This window comes from Protomyctophum parallelum (assembly GCF_964188405.1).
Source record: "Protomyctophum parallelum genome assembly, chromosome: 15".
Classification (NCBI taxonomy): Eukaryota; Metazoa; Chordata; class Actinopteri; order Myctophiformes; family Myctophidae; genus Protomyctophum; species Protomyctophum parallelum.
The window spans coordinates 29,359,725-29,380,152 of NC_139710.1; the positions used below are offsets into that span (position 1 = coordinate 29,359,725).

The window sequence follows — 20,428 nt, forward strand, 5'->3', positions numbered from 1 at the left end:
ACACACACACACACACACACACACACACACACACAAACAATCATAATCTGTAACTAGTAACTAAAGCTGTCAAATACTTGTATAGTGGTTTATTTGTCTTTTAACACATATTTGACTCTGACATTTTGTGGACTAGAAATATAAAATATTAGAAAATGTAAAAAGTTGCAGGTCTGAACATAGAGAAGTACCATACTTAGTACAAGGTTAAGTGGGTAATAGATGGCCGACTGTCTCCACTGAAGCTTCATGGCTTCGTAAAGGTTGGAGCCACTGCTGTTCCTCTCGTTGCTTATTAGGTTAGCTGTTATTATTGGCTAATGACATGTAGCGCCCCTGTCGGTGTCGGGTGGAAACCCTGTATCTCCAAAACCTTGTATACTTTTCACGAAATGGAGACAGAATCCAAGGATCCAATAATAATAATAATAATAAAACTTTATTTGTATAGCACCTTTCATGACATGAAATGCAGCTCAACAGAGCAATGGAGAGAAAAAATAAAATAAAATAAAAGCAAGGCATAAACATTACAAAACAAGAGCAGTAATGCAATACAGTGAGGACATGAATAACAAAATAAAAATAAAAGATAAATTAAAAGCAAGGGTAGAAGTCGGTCTTGATCTGTGCTTTAAAAATGTCTACAGAGGCTGCCTGTCGAATGTACAGTGGGAGTTTGTTCCATGCCGTTGGCCCGTAGAAGAAAAAAGCTGCTTCCCCGTATTTTTTAGTTGCCATTTTTTTAGGCAAAGCTAGCAGGCCAGCAGTGGAAGACCTTAGGGGGCGGTTTGGGACATATTTAGGCAGGCAGTCATGAGAGCTTTATAAACAAGTAAAATAATTTTAAAATCAATCCTAAAAACAACCGGAAAGCCAGTGCAGTGAAGCCAAAGCTGGAAAAATCCAATGGATCCAGTGTAGTTATTATTTAGTCACAAGCTCTTGTTAATATACTGTCCATTGGTTCAATATTTGTAATATTGCAGAATACATTGAGGTTAACCACTCTATAGTACCCCTTGAGTCGTTTTAGAACCCTGGTGACCAAACGGCTCACCGCAATGTGTAAACAAAATAAATTTGTTTTAAATTTGTCTCAGTTTCTTACATGTAACTTTTATATTTCACATATAAGCCTATGCCTTTCTTTTTCCCAATTATTACCCAATGAGATTGCAAATGAGTTCAAGTACTGATAGGCCTATACTCGAGAATGATTTCATCGTGAATAAAAAATAAAATAAAACCCATTGTCCACATTCAATCATTTTCATGTATTGCGAAAATAGGCAATATTCAAGATTGCAATGGCTCTTGCACAAAAAGTAGGACATTATTTTTTGTTGTAACAGTTGTAAAAATCATGGAGATAAGAGGTTTCTTCTGTTGTAACAGTTGAAATAATCATGGAGATACGAGGTTTCTTCTGTTGTGACAGTTGAAATAATCATGGAGATACGAGGTTTCTTCTGTTGTGACAGTTGAAATAATCATGGAGATACGAGGTTTCTTCTGTTGTGACAGTTGAAATAATCATGGAGATACGAGGTTTCTTCTGTTGTGACAGTTGAAATAATCATGGAGATACGAGGTTTCAATCACGTGTGGGACATCCACTACAGCGGCTTCTTCAGAATGACCATCGGAATCATTACATGCAGGAATTAGAAACCTGCTTAACGCTCAAAGGTTAAATGTTGGTCAGCGCGTGCAGCAACAACTCACGACTAACAAGGACAAAGTGGACATAATGGATATGAGCACACACAAGTGGTGGACAATAATTAAGTACTCAACCCCGGTACTCAAGTCAAAGAAGCATAGACACTCCCGGTCAAATGTTACTCAACTAAGTCAAGTGGAAGTTGCTGTGTCAAATCACTGGAGTTTAAGTGCTGATCGAAGCTCTGACTTAAAAAAAATCACACCCGTGTGAACCGAGTGGTGCAACTCTTCCCCCCCCCCCCCCCCCCTCTCTCTCTCTCTCTCTCTCATTAGCAGGCAACAGTGCAGTACTACAGCACCCCTACTGGCCCCTACTGGTACATACTGGTGCTCATTAACGTCACATTGGTGCATGACCAACACATAGGTGCATGACCAACACATAGGTGCATGACCAACACGGACATTGCTGGTTGTAGGAGTGGTTGCACCACTCAAAAATAGCATTCAAAGTATTAAAAGTACCTACTTTTAATTGTCATGAGGGAGCAAAATGAGGCTGCCTCCCCTCCGTTCATTGAATTAAATGTGGCGCCATCTTGTGAGGTTGTCAGCTATCACTTTCAACGGTGTGACGTTATGTTCTATTTCTGTGTACTGTAAGTATTCATAAGTAGTAATTACAAAGTGCATTTTCAGTTTTAATACCGATGCAGATTACTATATTAAGATTTTCATTTAATTTAATAAAAAAAATAAGCCAGGCATTATGAGCCCTGAGACAATATACATGCCACAGTATTTTCACTATTTTAAATATGGCCTATAAGTTTAATTCATAATGCACTATATTTACTCCCTTCCTAGTTTGGAAAGTAGTGAAAGTCAAAGTCATATCCCCAGCAAAGGTAGTAACATAGCATCACAATAATCTTAGCCCATTTAGGCCTGACGTTGAAATTAAAAGATATATATATTCTAAATTCTGACAGTTTTCTGAAATACCTCATGTTTCTGTATCAGGGTCCTTGATATCATGGACCCCAAAAATGATATGTAATTGGCCACCGACCCCCATCTGAAAATATGTTGTTCCAGGGACTCCCCCAGAAGCAAAGATTTGAGTTAGTTTGTTCTGAAAAAAATATATATTCCAAATTTGCGCCACATTTTCACAATTCTTTCAAAAATAGCTAAATTATAACATCAAAAACACCAAAAGGGGTTCCCGCCCAAAATGGTTTAACCACTTCATCCTGTCTCCTATGGGCAGTGGTGGAAAGTAACCAAGTTGATTCACTTACGACGTTGACTGCCACCTGGTGGACGCAAGAGCCAACGCTAGACTGCCGACGCAGATCTACTTGGTTTTAGTGTGATGCACGTCCGGTTTGGGAGGCCATCTTAGATGCTAAATAATTAGCGTCAATGCTAGAGAACTAAAATGAGTCCATCCTTGCTCTAGAAAACGCCAATGTTCCAATCGAGATCACGAATAATCAGAAAAGACCTCCGAACATTGTGCGTTTTGTCAAAACCATGGAGAGCTCCGTAGATTTAGTTATTCAGCTTTTTTGTCCGCCTGTATACAAGAAGTGAACGGCAGTGCGTGTGCCGCATGTGCAGAAACCTGACTAGGATCGCTGAAGAAGGAAAGGCCAAGCAAAAAAACAGAAAATGATGTCAGTAATAAAGCTTAATTGACGGAACGTTCCGCCAAAAGCAGTTGCGGGTCGGATTCTAATTGGCGGAACATTCCGTCACGAGCAGTTCATTTTATTAAGTACCATGCACAAATTGAGCAGTGACGTAATCGTGTTTTGTTATTTTGTATCTCTGCTTTACTGTCTTTTACATGTCTACAAGGTTCCACTGAAACTGTTTTATTGACCAAAAATTCTGTTTTCGTTTGGATGAGAGGCTGGGCCTTAGTTTGTCTGTTGTGCATTTGTAACTGTCCAATGTGTTGTTGAGGCTTGATAACAGTGGCGTGGTGCATAAAGATATGAACATCAAGCTCTCCTCCAGCTCCACTAAATGAGAGCTCGTGTCAACCTGACATATCTCTCCTCACCCAGCTTTGACCGCAGCCTCTATAGCCCCGTGTGTATAAGGACCATTGACATGCAGGTCCGCGGCCAGGAATAACTTGTTTGCATTTCCACATGTTTCTGCCCGGGTAAAATATAAATGGTTCACTGATTTATGCCAGGGAATTTGCTCCAGGGAATTCCTCAGAGGAAGCAGCGGCTACTCAATTCTTGACATTTTAGTCAAATGTACTGCAGTGCTTCTCAACCCCCCGACCCCCCCTCCCCTCTCTGTAAATGACCACCAAATGTGTATTTGGCCACAGACCCCCATCTGAAAATGCTCATGCGTATATAACAGGACCCCCAAGGTTTGTGTTGTTAAAATGTTTGAAGGAATTGTTTTGGACAATTCTTTGAGACACACATGCTGTATATTGTTTTGCCATGCAGGACAACAATATTACCAGAAACCAAATGCACCCTTACGGGTCCATTTGGTTCCATTTGTACACTCGGGGTTAAAGGGGCGCCCTTGCAAATAAAACATTTAATTTGAGACTGAACCACTATAGTACTATACTCCTAATCTCTACATTCAATAATTGGGGCATACTGCATGAAGACAGGCAGAGAGGCCTGGGTGTCGGTGAGATCAGGGGAGCATTGGTGCGCTGAAGGAAGGAAAAGGGGTCCAGTGACCATTAAGCTGCGAAAGCCTCGTCTGAAGAACAGGAGGGTTGAAGTAGCTTTGACACAATGGGGTCGTATCTCTAGCCATCTAAGTATACATTTAGAGCGGAGGCTCCCCAATGTGAAACGTCTTCATTAAACACCCATGAGCGAGTGCGGCCAACGAACCGCTCCGGCGCTGTAGTGTACGCGGGGAGGGGAGGGAGGGACGTGCCATTACGATAATGGGTTTTGATATCTTGAGATGGCTTTTTCTTCTTTTTTTTTCTCTCTCTCTCTTACTGGGATGAGAATGTGACTTGGCAGTCAACCTTGACCCGCATACCCGTCCTTAATTTGAATCTGTGCAAAACACACCAACGGAGTTGGAATTAAAAGACAGACAGACAGTGTTATCTGTTTATGCTTGTTTTACTGAGCCGTAGTTGCTAGTTGTCAGGCTAAATAAAACAAATGTGCGCACGCACGCACACATGCATGCATGCACACACACACACACACACACACACACACACACACACACACACACCCTCACACACACACACACACACACACACACACACACACACACACAGTCAGTGGACACAGAGAGAGATCCACTGAATCCAGAAATAATATAGCACATATACACAGTATACTGTATTTTTATAATGTAGGGGTTAATTTCACACATAAGGCATTACCCACACTTCAAATCAGATAATATTATAATAGTTATTATATTATTTATATCAGATATATAAATAATCAAAGCTAGGCGGCCCGTGCAGGACAGTGGCGAAGGGAACGTCATGCATTGTTCCATGGACTGTAAATGAGAGGTCAGCTCAGTGTGACCCTGTGTGTGTGTGTGTGTGTGTGTGTGTGTGTGTGTGTGTGTGTGTGTGTGTGTGTGTGTGTGTGTGTGTGTGTGCGTGTGTGTGTGTGTGTGCGTGTGTGCGTGCGTGCGTGTGCGTGCGCGTGCAAGTGTGTGTGTGTGAAAGCTCGCCTCAATGCACAGAACATGCGCAGGGGGGTGTGGGGGGAAATGACTGTATGACCTTGCTTTGACCTCCAGCTGATGGTGTAAAGGTCGTTGAGAAGGAACAATTGTTTGTTTTCATCTGTGTGTCACTGCCACATGAAAACACTATAACCCCCCCACCCCCCACCACCACCACCACCACCACACACGCACATGCACACACAATCACGCATGCACACACACACACACACACGGATACAATCACATCACGTCCCCTCCTTTTGGAATGAGCCACTTCTTGTGAAAGCTGCCAAAGAAGATTAAGGAGCAACCGATAGCCCCAGAAAATACTCCATAAGGAAACACAGGATGCTTTTCCCTGGTGTGTCCCTGTTTAACTATTGGTTAGTGGAGGAGCTTATAAGGAGAGAGAAGGGTGATTTTGCGCGAATTCGTCTAAAAGTGCCACATTTAATGCACATGCGATGTGATGATGACCTCATCAAATTTGGCCATGGCCGTTTTTAGCTCAAGAAGTGTAAGAAAAATTGTGCAAATCATGAAAACCCCCTAGTTTGTCACATGCTACTTAAAGCATAATGACATTTCTTTAATGGTACCCCAACTTTCAGCAGCTGTCACAAAGTTTCCCAAGGTCGCCAGTTTCCCAAGTGTGCCCTAGTTAAAACATGGGCTACATATGTGCAAAATGTGGCGCTTTTAGACTAATTGATGCGAAATATGCCTAAGCTCTTCCCTCCCTGTCCCCCTTTGCATCTTTCAGGAAGAAACCACATAGAGATTTCATATATTTGTATATTGTATTACAGTAACTCCATGCTAACTCCATAGACACATACAAAACAGAAAGTTCAAAAATCACGTGTGTGATTGATCAAGGCTTGTCTCGACTCGCAGCTCTGAGAAGAAATGCAGCGTAGACGTTACATCAATCACCACCCTGCACGGGCTAGTTCGTATACTACACGTTCACAAGACAACACAACACAACACAACACAACACACATGCAGCCAAGGGCTGGATCATACATGCTATACACATGTCGTGGGCTTTACAACAGCACAGCCCATGACTTCTACAGTGGACATACATCACTGACGCACACATGCACGTACACGCACGCACACGCACGCGCACGCGCGCACACACACACACACACACACACACACACACACACACACACACACACACACACACACACACACACACACACACACACACACACACACACGTGTGATATCCCTATAATCCGGGGGGGGGGGGGGGGGGGTATTAGACTTTCGAGGCCATCAGGCTGCAGGTTGTGAGCCACTCTGCTATACACTCAACCCCCCCCCCCCCCCCCCCCCCCCCCTTTTGACCACGTGCACCCGATTCCACAGAGCACTGACAAAAAAAAAAGAAAAAAGAAATCCTTTCTCGGATCCGTTTTTTCTTTCTTCCGGCCGTCTCTCTCCGTCTTCTGTTGCTCTCGCCCCCCCCCCCCCCCCCCCTTGTGCCTTGCTGTTCTCCTGCTCCGTGCTGCTGTGCTCTCTCTCCATTAGCCAGGCTGTCACTAAGCCTTTGTAGCAGTATAGATCGTCACGTCAAAACACCCCCTGAAACCTGTCACGCTTCCCCCCCACCCAACCACACCCCCCCCCCCTGTGTGTGTGTGTGTGTGTGTGTGTGTGTGTGTGAAACCTATTACACTTTACTGTGTTGGGCTGATTAGCAGCCAGGCTCATTATTACACATACAGTACATGGCATATTATAGCCGCTCCGAAATGGCAAACGACTTCAATGAGGGGGGGAAGGGGGGGTGCTGGAGGGTGTATCGCCTCGTTTGTAATTCATATCCGCAGGGCGGCCGCCTTGTGACTACACAACGGTAATAAGGTTACATGTACTCTCTCTCTCTCTCTCTCTCTCTCTCTCTCTCTCTCTCTCTCTCTCTCTCTCATTATTCACATAGTTAATTTCAAAGGCTTTGCAGCGTTCCGTGTTGCGTTTGGTTATGTGTACTGTAAACTCGCGGTGACCAAGATAATCCTGGCCCCTAGTATACTGTCCCTCTGCCAATTAACCTGGGGAGAGCCCCGAAATGAGATCATGCTTCCTTCAATGCATGAGGAGTGAGGAGGCCGCTTCTTATCACCTGACAGTTTCCCCAGTAGGATGCAGTGCGTAAGGAACGCGCACGTTATTCCAACCAGTTCCTTTCATCTCCATCAGGCGCCCCGGCTGACCAGGGGGAGGCAGTATAGAGACCGGGATCACTGCATGTTTTTTTGTGAGGGTATACCTACACTATAGGGGACACGGGGAGAACATGCAAACTCCACACAGAAAGGCCCTTTTGCCAACCCCACCTCGGGTATGGGCGCCGATGACACGGAGGAGAGAACACACCCCCCCCCACCCCCCCCGACGTTCACAGTGTCAAACCGACTGCGCCACCGTATGCCCACGTCCTGCTTAGGAGGCCGACGGATGCAGAATATCTGTGTGTTTGATGCCGATCCCGATTTCGTAGACCAACGATTACCGATTGACCGATATTTTGTGAAAAAGTGCGAAATCTTCTAATGAATTTAAAGATGGAGTGCCACGATTTTTTCCCACTCTAAAACAAGATCATCAGGTGATAAGGAGGAAGAACTTTTTCCAAAAAGTGTACAGTATTTGTTAAAAGTCATGCTTTTATGTGGACACGCCCACCAGTTCATTAAGTATGCCTGGTTTGCTTGGTGGGTGGTGATGGGCGGTGATCCACCTGAACTGAAGCCGCACCCACAGCTGTAGTTTTATGATAAGGGGGGAGGGGTTAGGGGCAGTGTTGTGACTAACGCCCTTACATCGCGTTACGTTACATAACGTAATTACTATTTGCAGTAACTTGTAACCTAACGCTTTACATTCCCCATTCCATAACGGCCTTATAGTTATTGTGCGAGCGTTACCCGCGTTATGGCGTTATGTCAACTTATGTGATCAGTGAAAAAAGTCTCGCCATGCAGCTCCGTGAGTCTATCATACAAGCGTCTCTGTGCTGCTGAAGTGAAGGGGCCGGGGGCAAATAAAGTTGTGAATCGATATAATTCAACTAAACTGCGGGAGAAACACAGATGTACAAGCCCAACACGCTGGGCATTGCGACGGGTAGATAACTTGTAGATCTGCTACTTCCAGCGCAGGAAGGGCGCATGCTTTTGACGCTCTTTAACTATGCATTCAGCAGCCAGTGACAGACTCACAACACAGAAGTTGACAGAACACACTCGCACTGCAGCAGACGGAATGCACAGGCAGATCCGACACAAATTTATTGCACACATCTGTGCTTTGCCTTTCATCCACGCTTCCATAGCCTTTTAAATCTTATTTCCCATCCACGGGCACAAGCAACGTGATATCAGCAGCTGCAGCTTCCATCCGATCTGTGGTGGTGTTCTGCAGTGTTGACGAGGGAAGCTACTAGCTAGCATGGGAGCTAACGTTAGTTTCACTATGTACTTTACATCCCCTTCCCCAACCCCTCACAGTCACACTCGCTGCTGCGTTTACACGGGCAGACTGTATCGTTGCGTCTGCCCGTGTTTAATGGTCAGGGTTTCAGGCAGGTTTCAGGCAGACCTGTCAAAACGATGCACTTCCCAAAACAGACAAAAAGAGACATGCCACCACCTTAGAGTATAGGCCACCACCTATAAATTCAAACCCACCTCTGGAATATTGCTATCTCATTCCACAGTTTTTTCTCTAATAAAGTTGTTTTTATTTGTTTTCTCATGTTCTCCTTGAAAAGTGTCTTTAGTACTCAGAGAAGCTTTATATAAATAATATTATTACTATTATTATTACTACTTGTTTTATTGCCTGCTTATGTAGAAAAAAAGCTCACTGATCAGGTCAAATAGGCCTATTGATATGCGATTAAAATGTGATTAATTGAGATGAAATCATCACAAAGCCTCCAATTAATTAGATGTTTTTTAATGAAGTCCCAAGTCTCCCAACCCTATTCTTTATAGATCTAGCTTCAAAACAAAAGTTCCTATATTCGGTATTCGGTTTCGGCCGTTTTTTATATTATTATTTTTTAAAGTAAAGTAAAGTAAAGTAGTTACTTTCATAATTTAATGTAAAGTAAAGAAACAAATTACTGTTTTAGATAAGTAACGATAACTATAATTCCTTACTTTTTTAAAGTAACTTCCCCAACACTGGTTAGGGGAGGGGCTGATAATGTGATGTCACTATATTACTGTTTATTTCATTGGCCCGTTTGACTGTCAAGGGTTCAGCCTCCAGGAAGTAACCCTAAATACAAAGTTAATACACCATTGCACATAGAAACGACTCCAGGGTGTCTAATGAAGTACTGTCACCCCAAAGACACATGGAAAACTGGAAAAATACAAAGATTGTGGCACCCCCTGTTCTATAAGCTCCTACATCGCTAATAGATCAGCAACTTGTTCTCCTATATAGCTTGAAGAACCGACTAGAACAAGGGCACCACGTATACTTCTCCATTGAACTTCAACGGGCGTGACCGACTGCCATGTTCCATTCGGTCGCCGTGTTACTTTGAATGGCGTGCTCGTTCTGTACAATCACAAACTTCAATAGGATCGCCTCGTTTGTATAATTCATACCCGTATAGGGACCCCCTGGCCTGCTGCTGACAACATTAATGAGGTTAACCGTATAGCATACACAGCCTGTGCCCAGTTCACTTTGAAGGCTTTGGGACATTCTGTGTTCAGTTTGATAACGTTTTATTTATTTATTTATTTTCCTCCCAAAAACAATGGGCGGGAACCATTTGTTTTGCGCCGCAGGCCCATTTTCATGGTTGTGAGTAAAAAAAAATATATATATTTCAAAAGCTCTTTTCAAAATGCGGGTCTCAGGCCGAAAACAGTCTGGTAAACTCAGCGTTGAGGCATGGTCTTTCTGAGCCAGCGCGGCTATAAGCAACGCTTTACAGAGCAACATCACTAATGGCCGGTCGCTGTGGACCGCTCATTTGTCAGAGTGACTCAGAGGGCGTGATCGCCTCAGCCTTGAGACTCCTTTTTATAGTGTTTCTTATCAGTTCAAATGAATAAACCTCCCGTCAACACATGGTTGTTTAACTGTCAACCATGTTGACAGATGGAAAATAAAGCAGATGGATTAGAACAAAAGTGTATCTCATCATGACAGGAATTTCAAACCAAGCTTACATGGACATGAATTTGACTGTGAAAAATTGTGTTGGTTTGCTAAGTTGCTTTAGTTAGGATAGCAAAAAAAACTCCAAAGACCCCCATAACTCTGAGAGTGTACAGAATTGATCTGTACACTCTCAGGCCCCTTTGCCATCAAAACAACTTTGGTTTTGTTTCTTAATTGCAACCATGGTGCTTTCACAGAACCTGTTAGGCTTCTGAAACAATTCATTTTCAGTGGAAACACTCTGAACCGTTTCAATATTAGGCAGGAAAAAAAACCCGAAGCGGTTCAACCGCGCTAGGAAACGGGCCTCAGAGTTACAGTCCATTTCAAACACCATCCAGGAACCTTGAGAACACTTTGGAAACCATAAGCAAGATATTTTGTGAATGTACATACTGTACTCCTGCCGGCTGGGGAGCAGAACCTGTCAGCGGGGAATGTTGAGCGGGAGGAGTATATAGGGGCTGAAGCTCTATGCCCTCCCGGTGGGGGCTCCTCACAGGCAGGTGAGGGTGCAACAGCAGTGGCAAGCCGTGGGGAGGGGGGATTAACTGGCATAACGAATCAATTGGGGGAAAAAGGGGGGAGCAAAATAATTGGCTAGTGGCTATACTCCAAATTTTGAAAAGGAATACTGAAACATTTGCTGGTTTTTTATATAAATTATCGACAGAAAATGGACGTCACTTTGCTTTTGCAATTTTGAACACATGCACTTTTGAATACTTAGTTATATGCACTTTTGAATACTTAGTTATATTGAAAAGCAAGTACTCACAGCACTTTAACTACATCATATCTGACAGAGCATCATTCACTTGCAGTTGAATATTTGACCAGGAGAGTCCAGTAGGCTATTTGACTTGAGTGCAACGTGGGGTCGAGTACTTTCTGCACCACTGCATACAATCTGAATGAATGGATGTTTTCGTCTGTCTTTTCTAATTGGTCCTCGATCGAGCGGCACAGCCTCTGGGGATCGAACCGGTCCGTCTGAAAGGCATTGTTGCCCCGATCCCCTGCTTTAGATTCCAGAGTGCGCTAAAGCCTGACCGCATCTGTGGCGCCTGTTGACTTGTGCGCTTCACTGCCTCTCACATAAACAATGGCGCTGTGATTCCTCCTCTCATGTCTCTGAGAGTATATCCCTTCCCCTCATCCCTGTTTGCATTTATATTTAGTGGCCTGTCGGGTAGAAAACCTGTATCTATATTATAGTAAAAGTATAGTAGGGGAAATAGACGATCTGAGTGTTGTGCAAAATGTCGAAAACATATCTAAAATCTACAATGTGTTGTTAGCGCCGTCGCCTCACAACTAGAAGGTCCTGGGTTCAATTCCCGCTGTGGACGCTGTGGGCCTTTCTGTGGGAAGTTTGCAATTTACATGTTCTCCCACAAAAAAACATGCAGTAATCCTGGTCTCTAAACTGGAAGAACATAACTGGAATAACATGTTCCTTCCACGCGCTACGTCAGGTAAAAATAAGCGGCTTCACGAGGTCAGTTCGTTGCTCTCCCCAGGTTGCCAGAGGGAGTGAGACAATTGACACAGAGTTACAGAAATTGTGGGATAAAAATGTAATACAATAACCAAGCTCACATTGTGGCCCGTTGTGAGCAAGCTCGTAGGTTGGCTCTTTTTTCCTATTTCAGAAAGTTTGAACGTGTCTATGTATTAACAAGAGCCTTGTGACCAACTAACTGCCATAACAGCCATTGGAATACGGGATCTTATTATTTCCCATTTCCTGAAAAGCAACGATTGTCGGACATGCAAAGTTCCCACCCGACAGCGACGATTTACCCCCATGCGAGCCAACGTTTTTTTATTTTTGCTCAGCCACAAACTCATTCGGTGAAGTTCTGACAGTGCTCCTCTTTGCAACTCGGTACAAGCCACAATGTTTAAAAGATGAGGCAAGATATTGGCAGGCAGTGAGTGAATCCAATAGCCCCTGCATCAAAGCCTTGTCATTTACATGATCCCATAACCCGCACACACACACACACACACACACACACATGCACACACACACGCACGCACACGCACACGCACACACACGCACACAGAGATATTTGTACTTTGTATATTTGTTTTACTTCTACTCCACTACATCTCGGATCCAAATATTGTACTTTTACTCCACTACATTTATTTGAAAACTTACTTTGTGACGCATTGTGAGCTTGTAGAACTGCTATTTTCTAAAGATTTGTATACATTTTTATGCATTTAAAAACTTCTACATAATGAGTACCTTGTTCTTTTGGTACTTTGTACATTTTGATATGCCAATAGTTTTGTAGGCCTATAGTACTTTAATTGAAGTACATTTTGAATTCCGGACTTTAATTTGTAACAGTATTTCTATATTACTGTATTGATACTTTTACTTGAGTAAAAAAAGAATACTCTTTCCACCGCTGAGTTTAACCCATTCAGAACGTAACCCCTATACGTAACTATACCTTTCAATTTTTGTAATATTTTCTTTGAGTGGTGCAACCACTCCTATAGCTATGTGTGTCCCTGGCTTGCTGGCTGGCTTACTAAAGCTGATTCAACGCCTATCACCATTGTATCCATAATACGTCACTGTGTGCCAATTACTCGCCCTTCCCGCCCAACACTCCCTGCTGACGCTCGGCTTCCCTCCCCAGAACAGGGGCCCAATTGGGTTCGTTCATTGTGTTCATAGACATTCAGCGAAGCCCTGATGCGCCGCAGTGTTTATTTTTTTATTCTTTTCATAGGCATGCCATTTAACCCATTTAACCCAACAGTTTTCTGAAAAACCTGTTTCTATGTCAGTGGTGCTCAACCTTTCCCCCCCAGAATTATCTATTAATTGGCTGCGGAACCCCATCTGAAAATATTTACAGTAGTTCCTGGAGCAAAGAAGCAAAGATTTGAGTTAAAAACGTTTCGCTTTGAAAGAATATATATTCAAAGATTTGCGCCACATTTTCAAGATTTTTCAAAAATAGCAGATCTACAGCAGTACAAGCTCGTAGCGCGGCACTCTGTGCCGCTGCTATTTTTCAATCTGCTATTTTTCAATAGCTTACGTATAACATGAAGGGGTTACTGTCCTGAATGGATTATTTCGGATTGCACAAATTCAACCAAACGGCAGAGCTGGGGGAGAAGGAATTCCTCCAACTCGTATTAATCATCGTTTTTTTTATTTGGATGTATTTTTTTGACACACAGTTTCTCTTAAAAATATATATATATTATTATCGTTCTTTTTCTGTTGTATTATGATTGGCTCTTTGTGTCTCTGTCTCTGTTTACATCCAATATGCAGGCTGAATTCACTGAGGCTTTGCAGCGCAACGTCCATGCGTGGATATTAAAAAAGCAAACCAAAACAATAGCGTTGCTGCGATGAATGGAGTTCAGTTCTTTGTTCTGTGTGTGCAGCAAACAACAGTACACTTTGGTGGCAATGAACAAGCATTCTCATGCAAATTAGGCCCGCAAAGAGAGTCAACATTGCGGCGGTATTGTTTCTTTGCACTGTATATACACTGTATTGTACGCATATTGCATAATATCCAAACATCTTCTGAGCATTCCAATGTAAATACATATCTAAAAAAGCTTATGTTTGCTCACATCGTGTCAGAGAGCCAGTGTGTGGGAAGAAACTGTAGTCCTATTACCTAGACTGGGGCATGTTTAGGGCATGCTCTGTGTGCGTGCGTGTGTGCGCGTGCACGCGTGCGTGCTCGCTCCTGCTAGACATGGGGTGTGTTTAGAGCATGCCCTCTGACCTTGGTGGAGATGGAGGGTGCGGGAGTAGGAGTGGGGTGGGGTCCTCGGGGTCCATAGACGGCTCTAGAATATGAAATACAGTTTCATGTCTGTCTGCCCTGCGCTTCTGTAAGATCCCAGCATATACCTAACCCTGATACAGTGAAAAGAAAAACAAAACATCAACCAATGTGTCGGAACGTCATAAACAACACTCATTTGGCATGAAAAGACAAATGAAAAGATATATAACTAGAACTGCACTCTGTCGAGTGCATACTTGCTTGTTGCGCAAGCAGAGCGCGCAAGTACTTTCGACCGCTCAGTAATGATTACTTGTGCCTGATACGGCAGTGGTGCCAGAATGAAACAATGGTAATTGTTTTTATACACTTCAGAAACATAATGTTGTAATGAATACGTAAGTGACGACTTTGGATGGTGACGTATATGTCAATCAGTGCCTCCCAAGACTAAAACATATCGTCATTACTGTACGTCACCATCGAAAACCAATTACACTCTGGCATTGGGTCCTTTAATCCACATATTTTTTACGTCATCATTGAGAGCTAATTATACATATATACTATGTATATGTATATGTAATTTGTAAGTTGATTAGCGGTATACTGTGGTTACTTGGTTACAGTGGTGCCAGATTACATACATGTATACACAGGAGCATTACCTTTAATCCTCCCAACACTAAAACATATCGTCATTACGTCACCATCGAAAACCAATTACACTCTGGCATTGGGTCGTTTAATCCACATCTTTATTACGTCATCATTGAGAGCTAGTTGTACCAGTTATACCCTGACGTCATATGCTGCTACGATACATACGCATCAAACGGGGCATACGCAAAGTAACCACTAATCAACTTACAAATTACATACATATACATAGAGGCATTTCCTTTAATCCACCCGACACTGATCAACATATACGTCACCATCGAAAGCTGTCACTCATCCGTATGAATTACAACATTACATAATTGATTGTTGTTAATTACGTAACGGAATAATTAATTTGAAATGTTTAAATAAAATTACCTTCATCAACAGATCTCAAAATAGTGTCAGACAGGTAAATACTTTTCAAGTAAGTCATAGAGCTGTATTCTAGATAGCCAGGACAAATCAGTAATCAGTAAGTACTACTTTTTTACATATTTATATATTTTTAAAGATTCATCTGTGAGCTTTTTATGTATTTTTATGCCTAGTACATACTGTAGGTAAACAGGAAATGGGGAGAGAGAGATGGGAGGTGACACTCAGCAAAGGCTGCAGCACTCGTGACGTCGCGTCGGTCTGGGCCAGCAAATTATATTTTATTGACACATGAAGTTGACCATGTCAGTCTATATGGGAACACTTCTATTATGTTCAATGCTTCGCCATATTGTCTCAGTACTCGATGTACAATTGAGGCATTTAGCAGATGCTCTCATCCAGATCAACGTGTGAGATCTGAATAAGCAGAGTAAGCACGAACTATAGTCGATAGACAACAATGTCAATTCACGTAAATAGAGTGCAGGGAGAGCAGTGTAGAGAGTGTCTCAAAGTAACTTGGATGCCGGTAAAACAATGAACCTATACCATCTGTCTAAATAACATGACATTACATTCGGTTCCACACCGGCTTTCCGAAGCACGCTATACATAGAGGCATTTATGCACGCTTCCGAAGCATCCTGTCCCTCACCCTTTTTTGCATTTATATATATGGAGAGATATATATAACCCTAACCGCGCAGCGCACACTCTGTCCCCATTACATTGTGTCCATTTGTGGTTGACAAAAACTAATTTCCCGCCAGGATTAATTTATTCATCTATTCATCACGCATTGCCACGGTTTTATCGTGCGCAACCCTTATTTTGAAGAGCCAAACATCCGTAACCGGATGTTACAATGACAAAATGCTGTGTGTGGTGTCTTGACCGATTGTTGTCCTCTCAGTCGGTGGTGAAAAAACCCGACCACGAGTATCACAGCGCCTGCTGTCGGCCGTTAATTGTTTCACCAGAAACGACATTCATTGTGCCGATTTGGAAATACAGGCCATTGAAAGCAGCACATAGATGCAAGTGGATGCGCCCGCATCTTCAAAATGGCCACGGCCACTGTCCCACTTTGACTGTTACGCTAATGAGAGGCAGCTAACGATTCGATCCGATCAAAACATGGATTAAAGAATATAAACCCTGGAAAATGTAGGTTACGGTTCTGGCGGGCTGCACTACTAATTTAATCCTACGGGTTCTACAGTTCTGGCGGGCTTCGTGTTAAGAAGCAAAACACACGACAAGTGACTAAGATAATATGTCTGCATAACAGCCAAATCTCTGTTTATCGCTGGCAGGAGTCTTCAGACTGTGGTGGGGTCTGCACTTCTGACTGCAATGGGGAGTTTGTATTCCACAGTTTGGGAGCCAAGAGGGAGAAGAGTCTATATAATGTCTAGGCCAGAGTGTTTTAGGGAAGGGAGAAGAGTCTATGGTGTCTAGGCCAGAGTGTTTTAGGGAAGGGAGAAGAGTCTATGGTGTCTAGGCCAGAGTGTTGTAGGGAAGGGAGAAGAGTCTATTTTGGTGTCTAGGCCAGAGTGTTGTAGGGAAGGGAGAAGAGTCTATTTTGGTGTCTAGGCCAGAGTGTTGTAGGGAAGGGAGAAGAGTCTATTTTGGTGTCTAGGCCAGAGTGTTGTAGGGAAGGGAGAAGAGTCTATTTTGGTGTCTAGGCCAGAGTGTTGTAGGGAAGGGAGAAGAGTCTATTTTGGTGTCTAGGCCAGAGTGTTGTAGGGAAGGGAGAATAGTCTATTTTAGGCCAGAGTGTTTTAGGGCAGGGGTTCTCAACCTGTGAGTCGCGACCCCTCAGGGGGTCGCCAAATTATTTTGGGGGGTCCCCAAATTATAAAAAAGCTGAATTGCTGGAAAATGGAAATTAAGAGTTTACATTATAGTACACATAGTACATGCATACACCTTCCCTAATGACTATATCTGGTATTTATTCATGGTGTCAATTGTCTCTATTATCAAGGTTATTGCAGCAGTCAATTTATATTGGGGGTCGGAAGGGGGCGGGGTGGGGTTCCCAAGACATTGCCAAAGCATTTCCGGGGGTCCCCGGCCAAAAACGTTGAGAACCCCTGTTTTAGGGAAGGGAGAAGAGTCTATGGTGTCTAGGCCAGAGTGTTTTGGGGAAGGGAGAGGAGTCGGAGGTGTGGAGGGTTGTCTAGAGCAGGGGTGGGCAACTGGCGGCCCGGGGGGCACATGCGGCCCCCACCTTCACTTAATGTGGCCCTCAAGTTAATGTCAGAATACTGATATAATATTGGTTTCAGCTGTTACAATTCCACAACATGCAAACATGACCCGCTTTAATTACTTCAGTCTAAATTAGTAGCTCAATGCTCAACACAAGTATAATTAAAGGCATTTGAAATTGCATAAAAATGTAAATTTTCAAGATTCTAATTCAAAAATAGCAAAAAAAATAATTTCAAGATTTCAATTCGAAAATAGTAAAAATAGCTTATCTACAAGCTCAAAATGCGTCGTAGCGCGACACGTTTTGAGCTTGTAGATCGGCTATTTTTGCTACGACAGTAATATATGACCCTAGGCAGGGAGTGAGTGTTGAAATATAGTGGCCCTCTCCATCGTCAAAGTTGCCCAACCCTGGTCTAGAGTGTTTTGGGGAAGGGAGAGGAGTCTAGGCCGGGTCAGGTGGAGTGTGTTCTAGGCTCGGGTGGCATTGTTATATCTGAACTAAGTGAGTGGTGCAGTTGTAAGGTTGGCTCGGGCCTTGATGTTAAGGGGATATGCCTTGTTAGCCAGCATCAGCTTCAGGAGCCAATGGAGGGAGCGGAAATGGGGAGAGATGTGAGAAAACTGCAGCAAATCACGTGCTACGGGTAATTACACCGTCGGAACCAATCCAGCTACAGTGTGTGTGTGTGTGTGTGTGTGTGTGTGTGTGCGTGTGTGCGTGTGTGCGTGTGTGCGTGCGTGCGTGCGTGCGTGCGTGCGTGCATGCGTGCGCCTCATTTGTCCAGAGCTAATCGCGCAAACCGGCACAATCAGCGCCACGCAGTTTGTTTCCAAATTATGTTTATAAAACATTGTTGTACAACGCATGCAGGAAGTGTATACACAACGCATCATGTGATGAGTAGTTCCTTCAACCTTAAATACTGTATACACACATATCTTGCACCTTTGCATTTGTTTTGCGTTTTCCATTTATTTACTCAAATAAATGATGTTTCACGGCCATCATTCATCTCGTGCTGCTTGCCTTGATTCCAAGCTTAAAATATCTTCATATTAGTATAGCTTTTGGGCAGAAACCGTTCAACTTTTTAATGTTGAAAGGTGCGTGGATCCCGATGGATCCTTGAGAGGATTCCAGCTAAATGTGTTAATAAAGCATCGAAATACTTGTTTGTTTGTGTACCTGTGTGAGCACGAGTATGTGACTTATTGATACCAGTAGGGGGCGCCAGAAACAGAGAGAGGGGTAGTGCTGTGTCTCTAATGAGAGAGAGAGAGAGAGAGAGGGGGGAGGGGGAATTGCACCAATCAGTTCACACGTGTGTGATTTTTTTTTTTTAACAAATCTTCTCTTATGGGGCTTCAAGATATTCTCAAATGGGCGTCCGCAGCCCAAATACATATTAATTCAGGGGTCCTTGACATTAAATGTTTCAGAACCACCGTAATTCCAGAACAACGTGCTGCATGTACTTCTGGCTTAGACAATGTTTCAAGGAAAGGACAATGGGGAGGACAATGTAAGAAATACTGTACTGTTCTTTAAAAATAACTCGGTATCTTCTGTTTTGGCAAAAGTTGTTCACAATCAAAAGCTATAATTATCCCGACTCAAAGCCAAATTAAGAAGGTTAATTACAATAACCTTCCGGAATAGTATATTCTTTATTTAATTTCCTTTCACTATATTTTTCCTCTTTTCTTTTCCCCTTGTGATTTAGTGGCCAGCACTGAAAACTGTTATTTTTCAGGAAATTAAACAGACAAAATATGAGCAAACATATTGTCACTGTCGGGTGGAAACCTGGTATGTCCAAACAAAACAAAGCAATTAAATAAATAATCTGTGTTCCAATGGGTCCACTTATGTGTTATTATTTAGTCACAGGCAGTGTGACTAAATGTGTGACAGTGGAGGTATAACCTCCTAACCTCTTAACCTAACCTTAATTAACTTTCAAAAGTTTTCAGAAATTCTGAAACTGGAAAATCCACAAGCTAATCTTGTCACATGTGAACTTGTAGATTGGCTATTTGCTATGCGTTTGTATGACAGTGACATGCAACAAAGTAGAGCATAAATAAAGAACAAACGCCAGAAAAAGTTGAACTATGGAGATAAGGTTTCAGCCATGACAGTCAGAGGTTGAAAAGGCTTAAACCACCATCCCTTGTTGTATCTCAGCCACATTGCCTTGACTAGCAAGATATTAATGGGATTTGTGTTAATAAAAGCACAGCCCGGTTGGAAGGTGAAATCAGTTAATTTTGCATAGAGCAATTTTAATGTATTGTAGTTTTGAATGACCTTTGCCTATATGATGTCTGTCTGTCTGTCTGTCTGTCTGTCTGTCTGTCTGTCTGTCTGTCTCTCTCTCTCGTTCACATCTAATGTATGTATGGATGCTGCAAAAGGGTTTTTTTTTGGCACTCTAGAGGGATTCAATCAATCAGTCAATCAATCAACCTACGAACCAATCAACCAACCAATAATTGCTTGCTTTCGTCAGACGTCTTTGACAGTGCTTTGTGTGTGTGCTTTGTGTGCGTGTGTGCGTGTGTGTTTGCCTCAGGTCCTTGTCACCCGAACCCGTGTCACAACAGAGGAGTGTGTGAGATCAGTGAAACCTACCGGGGGGACACCTTCATCGGCTACGTCTGCAAATGCCCTCCTGGATTCAGTGGCGTTCACTGTCAACACAGTAAGTCTCCATGCCAGTCTCTATATGTTAATGTAAACACAGTAAGTCTCCATGCCAGTCTCTATATGTTAATGTCAACACAGTAAG

At 43.0% G+C, this 20,428-nt stretch overlaps 1 protein-coding gene across 1 annotated transcript in view; it reads left to right on the plus strand.

Moving 5' to 3' along the window:
- LOC310872011 (EGF-like repeat and discoidin I-like domain-containing protein 3) overlaps positions 1-20,428 on the plus strand; it is a gene marked incomplete at its 3' end in the record, with an annotated part of 237,840 nt that overhangs the window by 71,486 nt on the left and 145,926 nt on the right. The window contains 1 exon segment of the mRNA XM_083783672.1: positions 20,213-20,341. Within this exon segment, the coding sequence (XP_083639798.1) occupies positions 20,213-20,341 (129 nt within the window).